General features: G+C 36.1%; 1 protein-coding gene across 4 annotated transcripts in view; it reads right to left on the bottom strand.

Annotated features, from left to right (window-relative positions):
* Positions 1 to 1,224: 1,224 nt before the first annotated feature.
* Positions 1,225 to 19,879, bottom strand: part of galnt13 (polypeptide N-acetylgalactosaminyltransferase 13) — a 68,058-nt gene continuing 49,403 nt past the window's right edge. The window contains exons 9-14 of one of the 4 annotated variants that reach the window (XR_001606546.1): positions 18,030 to 18,169; positions 17,102 to 17,200; positions 16,179 to 16,313; positions 13,848 to 13,877; positions 11,500 to 11,774; positions 2,438 to 2,507 (exon numbers count right to left, since the gene is read on the bottom strand). Coding sequence is in view for 3 of the 4 variants with exons in the window: in XM_016252276.1 (XP_016107762.1) it covers positions 11,589 to 11,774; positions 13,848 to 13,877; positions 16,179 to 16,313; positions 17,102 to 17,200; positions 18,030 to 18,169 (590 nt within the window). In the remaining variant the exon portion in view is untranslated. Of the gene's footprint in view, positions 2,508 to 11,499; positions 11,775 to 13,847; positions 13,878 to 16,178; positions 16,314 to 17,101; positions 17,201 to 18,029; positions 18,170 to 19,879 lie in introns of all 4 variants that reach the window. The other 3 variants (XM_016252276.1, XM_016252277.1, XM_016252278.1) reach the window with 3 other exon arrangements.

Consider the following 19,879-nt stretch of genomic DNA (forward strand, 5'->3'; position numbering starts at 1 on the left):
TACCCACATTCAATAATTAATATTAATGTATTTTGTTTGTGCGTTAAACAGACATTGATAGAACACTGGCAGAACATGGTGGATGCATTAGATGTGTACATACAGTAGCAATGCATAGAGTTGAACAGTTTTTTTTTATTTATTTTTTTTACATATTTGATATACACCAAGCAGTATCACTCACAATTTTTCCTCTGGAGTTTTTGGATTTCTTCTTAGAAAAATATTTGCTTTAATATGTACATTAATCCTCAAAAAGGCCTAGTTCATAATTTGTATGGATGTGTGTCCAGGATCATCCATTAGTGACAGCTGTATTATGGAGATGATGAAGATGGGGCTGTGAATGATTTGTTTTAGCTTCATCTGTGAGATGCTGCGGTCTACACTGCGCCCAACATTTTTATACACAAATGATAGCACGTTGCCAAATTTAGACACAACAAAACAGATGACAACATTTACTAGAAATTATTTAATAATAAAAATAAAAGAAACACTTGATGGATGAATCACCAGGTCTTATTGTACCCCCAAAATAAAAAAAAATAAAAAAAAATATAATAATAATAATTTGGATCATCATACATTTTTATAAGCAGTGTATTAAAATAAAAAAATTGTTTTAAAATGTACTTTCTTACTATCCCCACCTTTTTTTTTTCTAGGGAGAACCTGATCAAATGCGATGAAATAATAAAATATGTGAATTTTTGCATTAAACTTTTTTTCCCCAAATTGTCCAATTTACTATGAAATATATACTAACTAAATTCAGATAAAGTAGATACAAAACATACTGTAGATAAATCCTACATAAACTGAACTATGTGTTATGATGAAATGCTTTCAAAATGAACTGCTGTTTAAACACACACACACACACACACACACACGTACACGCACACACACACACACACACGTTCACGCACGCACACACACACACACACACACACACACACACACATGATAATAGCTTAAACAAAATGAATGAAAAGCTGTATGAATGTCTGTTTTTTCTGTCTACATGCTTTTCTGATTAAGTTTCCTTAAAGGGATAGTTGACCCAAAAATTAAAATTTTCTCATCAGTGTGTTCTGTTGAACACAAAATAAGATACTTTGAAGAATGTTGGTAACCAAACAGTTGCTGGTGGCCATTGACTTCCATAGTATACAAATAATTAGCAAAATATTACTTTATAGTCAATTCATAGTTTATAAACTGTAGTTAATGCATTAATAAACTCTATACAAATAGTGAATTCGTCATTCATCGTCACTGTAATTAACAGATTATTATTGTTACATAATAGTCAACATAATGTTACATAATTTTATTATGTAAAGAGTTAAATAATGCTTTGTTAACAACTTATTAACTGCAGATAGTTTACAATTTTACAACTTTTACATTAATTGCATTAATATTAAGTGTTCTCAAGAGCTCATGCTCCGCTCGTCAACATAAACCCCCCCCCCCCCCCCATCATAACAGAAACGTTTCTAAATTAACATAGCAACATTTAAAGCTACTAAATCTCCTGCTTACCATTATATAACACTTAATTTTTAGCATGTATTCTTCTTTTTGAGTGTCATGGCAAAGCATGATGACAAATAGAAATTCAGCCTGATTTCAGATAAATTTAAGTTAAATTTAAAGAAAAAAGCTTAACAATGAAACAATTCAGGTTACCTAAAATGTGCCAGTTTTGTGTTCAACAGAAGAAAGAAACTCATACAGGTTTGGCCTTGAGAATGAGTAAATGATGACAGAAAACATTTCTAAACATGTTTGGGTAGCTATCCCTTTAAGGCAGGTCAAGTACTGTATATATTGCAGCCTTACTGAAAGAGATTAAGTCAGTTTTGAGAAACAGCTGCGAGTAATACAGTTGGCATACAATCTGCTGACCAACACACAATCCCTTCAGGTGCTGAAAGGATAGCGGAGCTGAGTTAAACTTCTGCTCAGTGTTAAATGCACAGTGGAAGCTGACACATTCACTCCATCTTGAAAGAAACATATGGGCTACTGTCAAAGATATGACGTGTAGGATATCAAGAGGCACCAGAACTCCCACACAAGATGAGCAGCATAGATAGCCAGTAACACATGCTCAGATCAGAGACAGCAAGTATTTAAACCTCGCCAAGAGCTGGTCATGGGCTGTGATTTGACCCCAGACCAGTGAATCTGAGAGCTAAAGGAAACAGTCCAGACACAAACAGAGACACAAGCCTGGTCACAAATGGGTCAGGAAATGGGCTGTGTGTGGTTCTCCTGATCGAAGCCTGGCTCCAGGTCTCGTGTTGTGTGGTGTGTGCCGAGATTCAGGTCTGAACTGGTTGTTGCCGGCTCTGTCAGACAGTTAGCGTCATGTTTCTCAGGATCCACTGCTGTGATCGCCTGCCGCTGCAGTCTCTGAGAGTGGGAACCATCTTATCCTCTTCAGAAGGCATGTCCAGACACTGGTTACTGTTCACATGGAGCAGAGTCAGCCGCTGTGGGGAGACAGATTTATAGAGAAATGAAAAACAAACAACACTTGAAAAATAATGTTATGGATGAATCTCACACTTTACACTAAGGTTTCATTATTTAAGCATGAACTAACACTGAACAATATATTCGTTAATCTTAGTTAATGGTAATTTCAATGTTTGCTAATACATTTGTTCATCCAAATGTAGAATCTATTCACATTAGTTAATGCAATGTGAACTAGCATGATAAAACAATGAACAATTGTATTTTTAACTTACATTAACAGACCTATATATGTATATTGTGTGTGTGTGTCTTTTCTTTGTAGCAACTATCCAACTTCATCCAGTTAATTAACAGTTACAGTGGGGCAAATAAGTATTTGATACACTGCTGATTTTTCAAGTTTTCCCACTGACAAAGAATGGAGAGATCTGTAATTTTCATCGTAGGTACATCTCAACTGTGAGAGACCGAATCAAAAAAAAAAATCCAGAAAAGCACATTGTATGATTTTTAAATAATTAATTTCCATTTTATTGCATGAAATAAGTATTTGATCACCTACCAACCAGCAAGAATTCTAGCTCTCACAGACCTGTTAGTTTGTCTTTAAGATGCCCTCCTATCCTCCACTCATTACCTGTATTAATTGCACCTGTTTGAACTTGTTACCGGTATAAAAGACACCGGTCCACACACTCAATCAATCAGACTCCAACCTCTCCACTATGGGCAAGACCAAAGAGCTGTCTAAGGACACCAGGGACAAAATTGTAGACCTGCACAAGGCTGGGATGGGCTACAGGAAAATAGGCAAACAGCTTGGTGAGAAGGCAACAATTGTTGGCGCAATTATTAGAAAATGGAAGAAATTCAAGATGACTGTCAATCTCCCTCGGACTGGGGCTCCATGCAAGATCTCGCCTCGTGGAGTATCAATGAACCTGAGAAAGGTGAGGGATCAGCCTAGAACTACACGGGAGGACCTGGTCAATGACCTGAAGAGAGCTGGGACCACAGTCTCAACGGTTACCATTAGTAACACACTACACCGTCATGGATTAAAATCCTGCAGCGTGGGCAAGGTCCCCCTGCTCAAGCCAGCACATGTCCAGGCCCGTCTGAAGTTTGCCAAAGACCATCTGGATGATCCAGAGGAGGCATGGGAGAAGGTCATGTGGTCAGAGGAGACCAAAATAGAAGTTTTTGGTATAAACTCCACTCGACGTGTTTGGAGGAAGAAGAAGAATGAGTATAATCCCAAGAACACCATCCCAACCGTGAAGCATGGGGGGGGAAACATCATGCTTTGGGGGTGCTTTTCTGCACAGGGGACAGGACGACTGCACCGTATTGAGGGGAGGATGGATGGGGCCATGTATTGCGAGATTTTGGGCAACAACCTCCTTCCCTCAGTAAGAGCATTGAAGATGGGTCGTGGCTGGGTCTTCCAGCATGACAATGACCCCAAACACACAGCCAGGGCAACTAAGGAGCGGCTCCGTAAGAAGCATTTCAAGGTCCTCTAGTGGCCTAGCCAGTCACCAGACCTGAACCCAATAGAAAATCTATGGAGGGAGCTGAAACTCCATGTTGCCCAGCGACAGCCCCAAAACCTGAAAGATCTGGAGAACACCTGTATGGAGGAGTGGGCCAAAATCCCTGCTGCAGTGTGTGCAAACCTGGTCAAGAACTACAGGAAGCGTCTGACCTCTGTAATTGTAAACAAAGGTTTCTGTACCAAATATTAAGTTCTATTTTTCTATTGTATCAAATACTTATTTGCCCCACTGTATATATCTGGTAATATATGAAGTTTTACAAAGTTAAGGTGTATTATCAGTGCTGAAATTAAGTGGGGCTCTTCTGACCAGACTGTGAAAGCATAAAAAAGAGTGAAACTATCCAGTCAAGAACAGCCAGAGACAAAACTAGTCCTTTTTAAATACTGCATTTAAACTGAAAGTAAGTGATGCATCACAGATTCTGCTATATTGGTTAAATTGCAGTATGTAAATGAATCCGCAGGACTCCTTAAAGTAGTGATGGGCACTTTTAACGCATTGCTTCATGAAGCTTTGAAACCTTTGCGAATCATTTGTTTTTCGAATCAGTGGATTGGAGCAGTAGTATCAAACTGTCAAAGTCACACGATTTCAGTAAACGAGGCTTCATTATCTCTAAACTGTTTCAAAATGTTCAAAGATTTCAATGGTTCGCTGTTGGGGGCGATTATCTCTGTGAACCTATGTATCTTGCGAGAAATTTGTAGACATTTTAATTAAAAGGAAGAGTAGTGGTTAAAAGTCTCATACTGGGCTGTTTAGAAAAGCCCTAGCATAGGATAATTAATAAAATGATGATGTTAATTGCATTTAATACATTATATTTTCAATAAAACATTTGGAATGGGTTTGTAAAAGCTGTTTTTATGCACATTTCAGTCTGAGTTTTTGTTGCATTTACACAGTTTTGACCAGCAGGCGTCACTAGCATGATGTTTCAAGCGCTAAGAAACAGCAAATCATTTTGCAAAGCAATTGGTTCAAATTATTTGAAGCTTCTCCCATCTACCTTAAAGTTATGAATACGTTACAGTGGTAAAGAGAAAATGTGAAAATAAAGAGTGTAACATGTTTGATAAGTTATTAAAAACACAATAAACTGTGAACAAGAAATTATAGTCTGAGGCCCTGTCCACACGAACGTGGTTATTTTTAAAACCGCAGCTTTTTCTACGCGGTTAGGCCGTTCGTCCACATGCAAACGCAGCACCAGTTCATTGAAACCGAACATTTTTGCCCATAACAGAACCATACCGCCAATCCAAACTGTATGCTAATTGTCAATCATCTTTGACGATAGTGGTCCTGACAGAAATACCCATGTACGTGTGGACGTGTGGACATGGCCTGACAGGCAGCTTTCTGCACGCATCCTCCAAAGCATGCTCCTGCTATCCCGAACTGAGTTCTCTTGCACATCGTATTGCTCTTGAATGGCCAAATACACACGTGTCAGAAACATTTGGAGAAAATCACTCAGTAAGTGTATTCAATCCATGCATCACGTTCAATATACCTGCTGCCACCAATGTCATCTATGTTAATCGAACAACCAAAGAAAAAGAGAAACACACTCACACACTTTTAACTGAATAACTTAGCATATTTAAATAATATAGTGTAGACTGTGCAGTTTATTATTTTACATTTGATGACTTTGCTTTGATTACCTTGCTTTATTTTTATTTTATTAGCCTACTGATTGATTGTTTACTTCAATAAAAGCTTGTGACATTTTTACTTATATTAGACTGGGTCAAAGAAAGAAATGTACCATTTGCAAAGTATAGTGGAATTTCCAAAACCTTCTGGTCACACTGTAAAATTCTATAGCTTCAAAATGACAGGGTACATACAATAATACATTTTATTTCTCTATTATTTACAATTATGTGGTAAAGGATCTTGCATCTTTAAAGATTAATGAATACTTTTGGTTTATGCTTTTTGCTCCATCATTACATTTAACCCCATTTTTACCCTGTTTAGCTGTTTGAGTCTGCAGAGAAGGCATTCAACACTGTCTCTGTAAGCATCGTGCCATCCAGAAGAACTCCAGAGACGGATAATGAAAGCTGCTGCCCTGCTGAGTCCAGACACCCTTCCAAAAAGCCTGGAGCCTGCGGGTGATTGCTCCTCAACAGCTCTGAATGAAGGTAATCAGTCACTGTCTCACACTGAGAGATAGGTGAGAATATGCACTGTTCTGCCTCCCCTCAACTGTAGACTACTCAGACTCTGACACTATTTTACAGTTCATGCAGCAGACAGCATGACGGATGAGGTGACCGCATGCGGTCTCAGGTTTGGTATGAATCACTGAGCATTTTGAGTTCATAATGAACAGCAGCTAGATAATAGTGTTTTAGAGCTCTCACAGAGCTCTCAGTCATTCCTGCTTTTCAATAGCACCTTACTGCAAAGCAGAACAGACAAAATTAATTTGCACTTATGCATATTCAGACCTGCCGGACATTGTAATTGAAAATTGTATTTTCAGGAAACATGATTCCTCACTGATGGCTATTGGATGATGCAGAAGATTTGGAATGCAGCACAAGAGTCAAAAACTTGTGTGCTTTTAACTGTATGAGCAGCATGAACTAACATTTAAAAAGAAGTATGTGTTTGGAAAGAGTGTGAGGGTGACAGAAATGTCACTTTTACTAGGTGAACTATTAATTCAAAACATTCACCTGCTTACCTGAATCCTACCTAAATACCTGAGCGTGCGCGCGTGTGTGTGTGCGTATATGGATTTACTCTCCACTTTTTGAGCAATAATAATTACATTTAAACTCATTTTGAACAATGAGGGAAATTCACATAAAACGAAAGCTTTAAGCTAATATTCATGAGCCCGACAGACTGTCACACATAAGCATGAATATGCTGACAAAACGCAATCTAAGGCCATAATCTACCATCTGCGATCAACCAGCTCATAATTCTCTAAATAATATGAAAAATATGCATATTCATTCATGTTTGCAATGTTTTAGTTCTGATTATTTAAGTTCTATAATAATAATTTATGCATTTAGCAGACGCTTTTATCCAAAGCGACTTACAGTGCATACAGGCTATACATTTTTTTCCCAGTATGTGCGTTCCCTGGGAATCGAACCCATGACCTTTTGTGCTGCTAACGCAATGCTCTACCACTGAGCCATAAGAACGTTATATTATAAAAAAAACTTTCAAATAAAATTCCATATACTTGTGTCAAACCACATGCCTTTAAACTGTGCTGTGTTGTGAATCGAGGTGAATGATCACTGGAGCTGTGCGAAGTCCCTTCATGCTTCAAACGCTCCACCATCATCCCCGTCCCAAAGAAACCCAAAATTACTGGACTTAATGACTACAGACCTGTGGCTCTAACGTCTGTGGTCATGAATTTTTTTCCCAGTATGTGCATTCCCTGGGAATCGAACCCATGACCTTTTGTGCTGCTAACGCAATGCTCTACCACTGAGCCATAAGAACGTTATATTATAAAAAAAACTTTCAAATAAAATTCCATATACTTGTGTCAAACCACATGCCTTTAAACTGTGCTGTGTTGTGAATCGAGGTGAATGATCACTGGAGCTGTGCGAAGTCCCTTCATGCTTCAAACGCTCCACCATCATCCCCGTCCCAAAGAAACCCAAAATTACTGGTGCCACTTTTCACATCATTCTGATCCTACTAACATCTAATGTCTCTGTTACATACAATAGCTAATTACTGGAAGCAACAACAACAGACTCTCTTAAATACAGCATGTGTGATATCAAGTCTGTATCATGATCTGTGTTTCTGAAATCTTACATTGTTTTATAGTTCTGTTCAATATCAAAGAGAGTATTCCTACATGATGAGAGTAGCCCAAACACACAACAAAAATGACAAAAAATTGTATCCTTTACTGATAGCAGCAGTACTAGGACCAGGCCTTTTATTCCTCTGACATAATGTGGAACAAACTGAGCATAAACATAATTTACCAGTCAAACATAATGTATTTATTTATTTACTTACTTGCTACTTAATCTTAGATTTTCCAACCACACACACACACACACACATATGTGTGTTGCCTTTTTTATAATGATCAATATTTAGTAAAATGGCCAATTTTAATATTAATAACAATCAGTCTGTTATGCTATTTTTCTTTATATTGCAAACTGGTAGTTGTTATACTTTGGTTTGTAGCACAGATAGCTTTACCGTACATCTGTAGCAAAATAAGCTGGATACAGTGATAATCTAGTGCACTGGACAGATGTTTGGAAATGTGTTAATGCTGTATGTTTGAGAGTAACACAATGTCCTTGGTCACAGTAGGGTGGAGAAATGGACGGAGGTGAGGAAAATAATAAGCAGTCATTTATGGAGCCATTAGATTAGATATGTTTTTGCTACAATGGCAGTCAAAGGCTGTGTGGTTCTCAGAGATGGATGTAGTATCAGTGTGTGGGGGGTTACAGAGATCTCTGGGTGAGAAGCTTTTATCTGTGTGCATCTGAGCAGGACACAGATAGCATCGCTCTAATGATGGATCGCATCAGCTGTGAGCTCCTCTCTAAAGTCAATAACACTCTTGTCTATTTTACCAAGAACATAAAACATACAGCATAACTCTATAATACAGGGGTGTTTGAAGAAGAGGTCAATCAAATACTGATCCTTGAGATCAGGACACCAAAGATGATTACATATACAACAAATTAGGACATCAACAACCTTTTGAAAAGTCTATTTTAAAATGATTCTGCCAAGTTTTTTGAAATGTAGTCTGTATATGGCTTTCATTTTTGGACAAGTATCAATGCAACATGTGAACTTGCATAAAAAAATTAAATAAGCAAGTTATATTTTTCAGAGATTACTCTTTTTTTTTTTTTTTCACATGACAACAAAATGACTTCCTGCATGCTGGTTAGCGACTACACAACATTGACTTGTTTTGGTAGGCAAGAGCATTTCAAACATTATCATATTCAAACAAAACAAAACTTCTTATTAGAATAATAATTACAAAAAAAATCGAAATGGCTATATTAAACACGTATACATATAAAATGCTAAACAAGTTGATATAAAATAAAATTTAAACTAAAATATTACTGCAGAAAATGTGAATATTCAAAATATGTGCATCATGATAATTCAGTACAATTCCATTTAAAATAAATATAGATTTGTAGATAAACAAAAAGTTAGATTCATATTTTTAAATGTGCATGAATGTGTGATATATTTGGCTGTCCACTCAGTAAATTGAATATGATGTTAATTGAATAAATGTTGTATCCTTTAGAAGATAGTGTGTAAAGTGTGTCCATGTGTAAAATCATACTGTACTGCCATCATTCATTTGCTAATTGTTGATGAAACGTGAAAAACACACATAAAGACACAAGCATTAATGAAGTGTTGGTGGCCGAACATATGCCAGAAAAAGAATGCAGATTAAAAATGCTGGATTGGTCATTCAAATTCAGGGTTTAGACAATTAAAGCCCCTCATTCTGTCTGTGCTGAGCGCAGCTGCTGTGAGAGCATGCTAATGCAAAGGGTCCGTCTCCACAAGCCCGGGCCATGAAAGAAACCTTCACAATGAGATCACTTCAAAAGAGCTTGTAAACAAAGACAGGCGCATTTCAATCCACCACGAACAGATAATCAAGCGTAAATAAAACCGCCTTCTCTGATCTGATGCTAAATAATAGCTGGAAGAGGTGGCCATGCTGGCTGCCAGAAAATGTTCATTTCATCATAAAATATTTATGTAATAAAAACATTTCGAATGAAATTTAATTGGACACAAAGGTGCTCTGAAGGTCCTTGAAATAGTGGTATATATCTAGCAGCTCCTGTGATGTCTGTTATTGCATTTGCGTGTCTTTAAGTTGCTGTCCCCCCCCATTTCTCTCAAAAGGTCAGCAATAATTGCTCCTAAACACATGGAAACCTGCCTTGAATGTAGACTCACAGCACAGCCTGAGCTCCATAAACCAATTTCACATCAAAGGGCCTCATATGCAATAAATACTATAACCAGAAAGCTATTTCACAATTTTTAAGAATCAATTCATTTGTGTGTGGTTCATTTTTAGGAAGCCATTTGTATTCTATGCATCTTCCGATGACTTACTACTGATTAAGAGCAATTGTATTTTTTATTAAAATTATTCATCATTATATTATACAATACATATAATTATAATTTTAATAAAGAACATGCAACTCTGTCCAGTGTTATCATTTATATCATTTATATTATTTCAAGTAACATTTTTTAATAGTTAAATTTTAGTTAACTATAATAACCCTGATTCTGCCTAAATCTAGTTTTGTTTTACTGAAATGTATTGAATCAGTTTTTTTTTTTTTCTTTTCTAAATTCATGTGCTTGGTACAAATCACACAAATATGCACTGTAAATACACAAACCATTTTGAATGTAACAGTGCTGGTGAAAAGAGAGACGTCACAAGAGCAATGTCACAAGTTACTTTCTTTCAGTTCTAATGTGTGATTTATTACAGAGCACACCGAATCTAGGTAATGAATCCAGAAATTATGAGGATATCTATTCAAATTACAAGTATATAAATTTAGTGACAAGGTTAAAATAATGTGATGTGCTACTGTTTTTGGTTTAGGATTAGTGACTATAATTTATTTTATTTTAGAACAATTATTTAGGTTACACTTTATTTCGATAGTCCACTTTAGACATTCTATTAACTACAAGTAACTTTGTAACTACATGTCAACTACAAGTCAACTAATTCTCATTAATTTGCAACTACATGTCTACTAACTCTCAGAGTAGACTTAGGGTAGGTTTAGGGTTAGTAGAATAAGTTGACAAAGAAAGTGTTAGAAGATATTAAGCAGACAGTCTACTAATACTCTACTAACTGCTAGTTGACATGTAGTTGCAATGTCTAAAGTGGACTATCGAAATAGAGTGTTACCATTATTTATTTATTTACTTACTTAAAGTTCCATCCATTTAATATATATATATATATATATATATTTTTTTTTTTTTTTTCCCCAGTGTATTGCTGAAATACTTGTAGGGATACTGTGGGATTTGGATTTGTACATTCTTCCAACCAATACTCAAATAAATAGACAATATACATGAGTTTGGACACATCGCCATATCGTGGTCCCCAAATGTCTAGTTTAAAAAGGTTCAGCAGTAGCCTTTTTAAATGAAATGATACATCGTTTCCTGAGAATGTCCCATGCTAAGTCCATGCATGGCACCATTACATATCCAAAGCTCAAAAACACTAGAAAGACAAACTAAAGTAAGTCAAACTAAACCCAGAATCAGAATCATTCAGATACACCTGATAGTTCCCTCAATACGAATGTGGGGAAAAGGACACTATACACTACAACAGCTCTAATAACTATCAGTTGCTTACCCACACCCTCATCACCTCTTCAGGCTGATTTTGGATTGGGCGGCTGGTGCTTTCAAAACTGACCTGCCATCAACAGGAAGTTGTGGTAGTTACAGAAAGTAATCAGTTGGGCTGTAGTAGAGCTTCTTAAAAACCTCCTGCCGGGTGAAGTTTCGGAGGATCCAGGCCTGTAGGAGGCTATCGTCACAGTACTCCACCGTCGGGCCGTATGTCCCGTCCTCCAGCCGACTGATGGTCAGACACGACTGGGTGATGATGTGCAGGAAGGTGCGTTTCTGGTGCATCCCATGAAAACATGATGACAATAAACCAGGTATGAGTTTTGATGATAATGAGGTCAAAATGTGTCCCAGTCTTTTACATTTTAAATCATAGTTTTAATAGAAGTACACTTTAAAGAAGTACACTTGCTTTAGTATGTTAGTCAGCACTTTAAAGTACTTGATTATAATTTAAATTATAATAATTTTAACTTTAGTGTGTTATTCAGTATTACATTTAAATATATATTTACATCATTACAAATGTGAAATTATAAATATATTTAAATGCATGCCATACAATATAAAGTATTAACATATATTTTAGTTTAGCGTAAAGGCTTGTCAGTACATTTGGCAGTACACTTTAAACCATATTTCAAAGACAATCGAAGTAATCTTTATGAAATCATGCATTAATAAGATTAGTTTTTATTTAATTGCAATTAAGTGTCCAAAAGGCAAAATAAAAAGTGAGTGGAAATTATTCAATTTTTGGTAACACTTTATAATAAGGTTCCATTTGTTAACATTAGTTACTGTAACTACAATTAAAAACATGTGCAAACTAACAATGAAAAATACTTATAAAGCATTTATTAATCTTAGTTAATGTTGATTCCAACGTTTACTAATACATTATTAAAGGTTATTAAATGTTGTATCTGTTAATATTATTTAATAGACCTGAGCTAACATGGATTAACAATGAACAGTTGTATTTTTATTAGCTAACGTTAACAAAGATGAATAAATACTGTAAGAAAATGTATTGTTAGTTAATTCATTATATATAGTATATGGTACATAATAAATGGAACCTTACTGTAAAGTGTTACCTCTATTTGAATACATTAAAACATCATAATAATTAAACATTCAAATGAATTCAGACTTTTGTTTTAATGAAAACACTACTTGAGCTGACATTGACAAAGCATGATGATCCATGTTTGCTTATTTATTTCCAGGTTTAAATTTGGCTTTTGAATCCCAGATTTTCAATGTGGTCTCAGACTCTGGGATCTAACTGTACAGTATATATACTCACACAGATGATCTAAACAAGGGGCACAAACTAATGGGGGTCACGGGAAAAAGGTTAGCTGTTGAAATGTAAATGTAGAGTGTGGGTGTGTAGTTTGTGTTCATCTCGTAATGACAGAACTAAACTGTAATGATACTAACTAAGGTGGAGCAGTGCTGCATTAATGTCTCTTTACCTTCTAAAATAGCTATTTAATTGGAAACAGTGCTAGAAACGCAGCAAATGACTCAATCTCGGTAAACCCAAATCATCCATTTTCACATGCAGTGTGAAAAACCTAAGAGCTATTTTTAAAACAAATGCCCGTCTATCTGGTTGCCAGGTATGGATTAATGGGAAAAAAGAATCATAATTTAATGGTGGGAGATTCTAGGATGCGAAATGATGTCAGTATCATCTTTCTTTATATTTTGATCATTAAGTCCTGCAGCACAAGCCTCCAAGCATAGAATAAATACAGCGCCCTGCATTACAGACAGCTGAGAGGTGAAAACCAAACACTGGATATATGTTTGTGTCCAACATCAAAGCCACCGAGCGGACGGAGATCTATTTTTAGATGGCTTCTGATTTCTTGAGCCCCTTTGTGAATCAACACTAAAGTCCATTACGGCTCACGTGTGATGTCCTCTTTTAAATCAAACGACTCATTTATTTGGAAATATGAGCACCAGAATCGACCCGGCTGACAAAGAAGTGTAATCGGTTATATTAACAGAAATATCGATAGCACCAAAGATCTCTAAAGCTTCTTCTTTATTCAGCTGCGGTGTATGTCATACGTGTTTCTTGATATCTTGAGAATGCTGTAATGAATCTCAGATATTGATTATGTTATAGTCACTGAAAATCAATGTGTGGAGAGGCTGTTGTTAGGGCTGTATAGTAATATATTCAAGTACAGGCCTGTATATGAATTTACGCAATTGTGTTTCTAAACCACTCACAACGTGACTCAATTACAGTGGGAGTCTAGTTCACAAACACCACTACCAGAATATTCAAACAACAGACAGCAAACACAATTCAGAGGATCTTACCTTAAAGTCATACTCCCATTTGCCAACATACTAAGATATTTACAGAAAGAACAGTTCATCAGTTTCCAAGGCCAGTAAGTGCACAGCATCTCAAATGCACAGTTCTGCACCAGGAATGATCAATATCCAGAGAAGGTAGAAATATGAGATATCCACTTTGTGTGCTTCTTTATTTTTGGAATAATAATGTGATATGCAGCACCATCTGGTGGTTACGAGCTAGCTGCAGGTCTAAAGTGATATGGGTAACACTTTATTTTTAAGGACCCATTCCCACTATTAACTAGCATGCATATTAGCTGCATATTAATGCCTAACTCTGCATGACTAGATTTTAGATTCCGTAATTCTACCCCACACATAAGCTTAACAACTTAAACTTAACAATAAGCAGCAAATTAGTAATGAGTTTATTGAGGCAAAAGTTGTAGTTAATAGTTAGTGATGTCACAGTTATGTTTAGTTTATCGTGGACTATTAGTTCATATTCATTAATTCCTGTCTTCCTTTAGTTTTTCCAGCCACTCTTTACTTCCCATTGGTTACTGATTTGATTAGTGATTTCGGTGACACTTTATTTATGTCCTTGTTACATGTCACACGTCCTTTTTTTTAATAATAACAATCAATTATGCATAATTACATGCAAGTAACCCTAAGCCAAACCCTAATCCTAACCCTAACCATATAGTAAGTACATGTAGTTAATTAATATTACTCAGTGCTTAAATGTAGTGTACACTGTTACGAGTCTGGACTTTTGCTCATTAAATTATCTTCGTTTCTGAACCTTCGACTCTTCTTCATCTTTGGAACTTGCTAATACGTGACACGTGAGAATTGTACCTTAAAATAAAGTGTGACCAAAGATTTATATACATAATTCTTTGCATAAATAAGTGGCCGACTGTAATTGACGATTATGCGTCACATGGCCAATCAAGACATCGCAAGTTTGAATATGCAGAAGTAGATTTGAGACCAACAGCTGGAACTTCATAAGTGCATGAAATTACATAAATGACGGATTTGTCATTTCTAGATGAACTATGCCTTTAAGGTCTTAGGTCACATCTTATCTTATAACCCATGTTTTCTGGAGTCGCTTGTCAAATGGACATGTCATTTCTGACTTTTATCCAAAAACAAATATAGGTGCAGTTCCCCTGGAACATCCTGAGGTTAAATGTCTTCTGAGAGCCCATTCTGTGATCATTGTGGGGCTCAAACCAACAGCTTTTTGATAACTAGGCCTGGGCTTCCACCACTGCAACATGTTTAGGGTGAACAAGACTTCAGATGCTACAACACTTACAAAAAAGATGTATAATTTTAAGTAAATTTAAGTACACTTAAGCATATTTTCCAAGTACACTTATGTTTTAAGTATACTAAACTCAATGACCAGTAGTATACTTGTAAGTGTATTTCTTGCTAATAAATTGGTCGACTCTTTAGTTTATAAAGTATACTTTAAGAAGTGAAGTTTGAGTACATAACTAGTTTGCATCTTACACATCTCACATCTTACACAAGTTTTTCTTTAGTAATGCAGCTCTACTGTAAACTATAAGGTATACAGTTTAGTAGCTATATATGTCTAGCCCACTTTTTAGTTTATAAAAGTACACTTTGAAGTATACTCTAAAGTTATTCTACTAGTTTAGTATTTTTTATTCTGCAAGCATACTTGTGTTCTTCAAGTAAACGTAACATCATACACATAGTTCATTATTTTGATAATATTTTAGCGCTTTAAGTATACTACTATACCTCAAGTGCAAAAAGAAAGTTCCTATTTAGGTCAGTAGACTTTCAGCTAACTCCTGTGTACAATACCGGTGGATTATTAATACCTTTGATTTATGTACTACATAAAAATACTTATGTTTTATGAATGTTTTGGGATTAAATTTAGTAGAAGTCAGTATGAATCAAATGTGTTACAATACTTTCATAGCTTGGAAGAACTGTTAATAAATTCAGCTAAATGTGTGAGTTAATAGCTCTGTGTGCAAAAATAAAGATTAGCTTCAGCGTTGTACTAGTTACTCTATGTCACCCCAAAGCTGACTTATTACTATAAATCTATAAGTTTATAACATAGCATGTAAAATACATGCTAGAGTACTACCTCAAGAATGCCAATATGTGTGAACAATACACTCTCTTATTTCTGCTTTAAAAGAAGTGTACTAACAGCACACTTGAATAAACTTCTTCTTCTTTTTGATTTTTTTGTAAGGGAAGCTATGTGTAATTTGATATTTATATTACATTGACTTAGAGTCAGTGTGAGCAAGAGTGATGTTGTTGGTGTGTGATATGTACCTCTGCATCGTACTCAAACATCTGGTTTCCTTTCATGTGGTGGCACTTCAGCATAACAACAGGTCCGTTTAGCCGTGATGCATCCAGACACAGATCATCAGTCCGGATCTCTTTGTCAGCCGTGTATGAGAACACCTGCAAACGGATTAATCAGCTGAGAGTTAATTCTGTTAATTATTATGAAGTCCCTTACTTTATTTACATTTACATTTGATTACGTACATATATAATCAACATTTCAGCACTTGTGTTAGCCAATCTTTCAATTTAGCAACAAAGAGTAAAGGATTAGTTCAACCATAAATTAGGCTATCAAGCTTACAACAAAGATGCAAAAGCACCTTAAAAGTATCATAACTTAAGCTGTTATTCACTAAGTTATCCTGACATCTTCCCTAGCTGTCCTTATAATGTTCATGATTCACAAACACATTTTTTTGGAGTCATATCTTTTCACAAATCGATGAATCCAGCTCACAGATGCGTTCTGAATGATTCGATCACAGTTCACACTGATTCAGATCTCGAGTTCTCAGTTTCACGCTGACTCAAAGATCTGCTTCCAGCATTTCAGAGGTAAAGATTAAGACCCGTTAATAGTGACTTAAAAATCTGTTCATCTCACAAAATGTTTGTATTACTTTCGAAGATTTCATAATACTTGGATGATAGTTTCCTAGTGCTTTTGCATTCTTTTACAGCCTCAGTCCCAATGCATTGTCCGTATTGTGCATTGCATATCCTTTTGTTTTCAACAGAAAAAATTAAATCCATACTGTAGAGGTTTGGATGGATATGATTAATGTTGGATGCAGAATTTCCATTTTTTTGGTTGAACTATTCTGTTTTGTAGAATTTAATTAATTTTAGTTTACATTTACATTTATCTGTACGGTAATGCTTTAATTTGACAACTTTCTTACCTGGTTGCCGCCCATTCCATGACAGTTGAAGAAGCCAACCTTTTCATTCTCTTTACGGCCCATGTTATCCACACACTGATTTGTCTCAACATTTCTGATCTAAAAACATAAGAGGATAAAGTCTGAAGATTTCATAGAATGCAGTGTTCTTTCAGTCAAGCACTGTAAGTCATCTTTTCTTCTTTTTTCACAGATGAACATTGTCCTTGGGTTTTATGAGAAAGTATAACTGGTGAAATGCTTCAAATACATTTATTGCAGACTGCATTGAGGGAACAGTAGAACTGCTCAACACAAGAACAGCACTGGCTGAGCAGGAAGTGAAATTGTTTTGTGTTGCAGGTCTTGGCATAACCCCACACATAAAGCTGCATATGTATTGTGCAAAATGACAAACTGAAGCAATTTATTAACAACTCGGATTCTTTTAATGCCATGTCAAACAAGAAAACTATCTTTTATTTGAAAAGTCTGTTTCCAAAAGGTATGAATGAGGGTTTTTCTCTTGAAGACATTTTGTGATGATGGTTTTAAACGTGTTGTATAACTCTTTTTTTGTGTAAGATATGCTAATCTGATGTGGATCTACTCTGATTGGGTGATTGTTGCTTTTGCATAGTTAACTCTAATTAATTAGTGTGACGTCTTGAGTGAAGCTTGTTGCTAATTCGTGAATGAGTAATCTAATATGGAGATGTGGTTTTAAATGTCCGTGTATGATGTGTGTTGAAGCTGAGGAAGGCTCTTGAAACACGTTGGTATTTTTTTAAGTATTAAAGTTCCCTTCATCACAAGCGATGCTGGATTCTTTTTCATATTCTTGTACACAGTTTGTTTCCATGCACCTTGTGAAGTGGTAAAGTTGCGCCAGATCCCATCTCATTAGTATAAACTTAAAAAAAAAAAGAAAACAATGAAATTCTCTTACCTCCCCAAGTGAGAAATATCTGCGTGGGATCTGCGAGTCGGGGTAGATGTTCTCCAGGTACCATGAGAAGGGTTTACACTTCAGAGATTCCCTCAAAGCCTTCCGAGCAGAAACATCGCCATAATCCACCCGAACCACACCTGGAGAAACACACACAATCAACATCCATAACATTCATCATATACTGCCCTTTTATAATAGTTAAATGTGAATGCATGACCCTCTTTTGTAAGCTCCTTGGGATAAAAGTGCCTGCTAGAGGAATAGATGTAAATAACCAAGTTACAAACATGACCCGGGGATTTCTGAGATAGAAGAGGACATTTATAGAGACTTCACAGAAGCATCTGGAAGATCGTGATCCATAAACATATTTAACCTTCATCGTTCCCTCAAATCCCTCAAGTCCAGAAAGCTTATACTGATCCATTTTTTTTCTAAATATTTATGTAGATTAATTATTATACATTTTTTTAACCTTATATTCTGGATATTTTTAAGAAACTATGAGCAACTAAGCAATCTGTCTTCATTATTTCACAAAAAAATTAAGTCTTTTTCTATTAAAAACCTACAGCATACAATTTGAACTGGGTCACTGGGTGTCTCTGATGCTATCTGGTAGGAAAAAAATGACATAAAATCGCATTTTATATTTACTGCCACTAGAGGGGCTTATAGAGATTCTTAACTGAGCAAAACAAGTGAATTGTAAAATTAGTCCAACTTGAAGCTTCAGTTTGCTCGTTTATACATTCAAATATAAATTTAGACATGAAAAAAAAAAAAAATATTTTGTCTTTTTTTAAAGTTCCAACTGAATTATAACAAACATGTATATTAATACAATTTCATAAATATGTAATACATATATAATATATATTTAAATATATTGTTTTTGGGATGCACCATTTCCATCTATGGGCTGCTCTTTCAGAGTGCCACGAGGGCCCCTTAGAACGGTATTTTTAAATGCATGTTATGGTAAGTGTGCACGTGAAGTCTTTGTACTTTCTAAAATCCACAATGTGGTAAGTTTGCACGCTAGTACTTTGCATTCTTTCTAAAATCCTGTATGGTGAGGGCTTTGTGCGGCAGCTTCGTGTCCTTTCTTGAGCTGGTTAAGCCCCGGTTCCACCTTGGGCACCACTCCACCTATGTATCCTATGGATACACACATTTAAATGACAGTTCCTTCAGCATATGCAGAGCAAGCGGTAGCCCCTGTGTAACAGGCCAAGACTTAGTATGATTCTAGGCTCTTGGTCGTATTCCCTTAAAGGAATCAATTCCTGATTCCAAGGCTTGAGCTCTACCCCGGGCCCAGGAGTTCTGGTCCTAACAGGTATGTTTTTTGGGGTATGTAGCCAAGGCCTTTGGCCGTAGGGGATAATGTCACTGACAGCCGTCTTAACGTCCCAGGGGCAACTCCCATGGCTATGGTAGAGTTGGTACTTAGTGCTCGCCATGGTTTTCTGGCATGCACTCCACTCAGCATGGTGGAGTGGGTATACCGTTCCCCATAGCGACCCCTAGAGGACGCAGCTCGAAGTTCCCTTCAAAGGGAACCTCCCTTTGGGGACGTCCTCATTTGTAAAACTGGTATAAAAATAAAGTAAACAAAGTTTTGTTTTGTTTTTTTATTGTAAAAATGCAGAAAGTTTCCTGTGAGAAGTAGGTTTAGGTATAGGGTTGGTGTAGGTCAATAGCACATACAGTTTGTACAGTATAAAAACCATTACACTTATGGAACGTCCCCATTTAGATATATAAGAAAACGTGTCTGTGTGTGTGTGTTTTCTGGATTGAGGATATTCTGTAGTCTCAGCCCTTCGTTGGGGTATTCTTCT

This window comes from Sinocyclocheilus grahami, unplaced genomic scaffold, assembly GCF_001515645.1.
Source record: "Sinocyclocheilus grahami isolate Dianchi unplaced genomic scaffold, SAMN03320097.WGS_v1.1 scaffold1098.1, whole genome shotgun sequence".
Taxonomy (NCBI): Eukaryota; Metazoa; Chordata; class Actinopteri; order Cypriniformes; family Cyprinidae; genus Sinocyclocheilus; species Sinocyclocheilus grahami.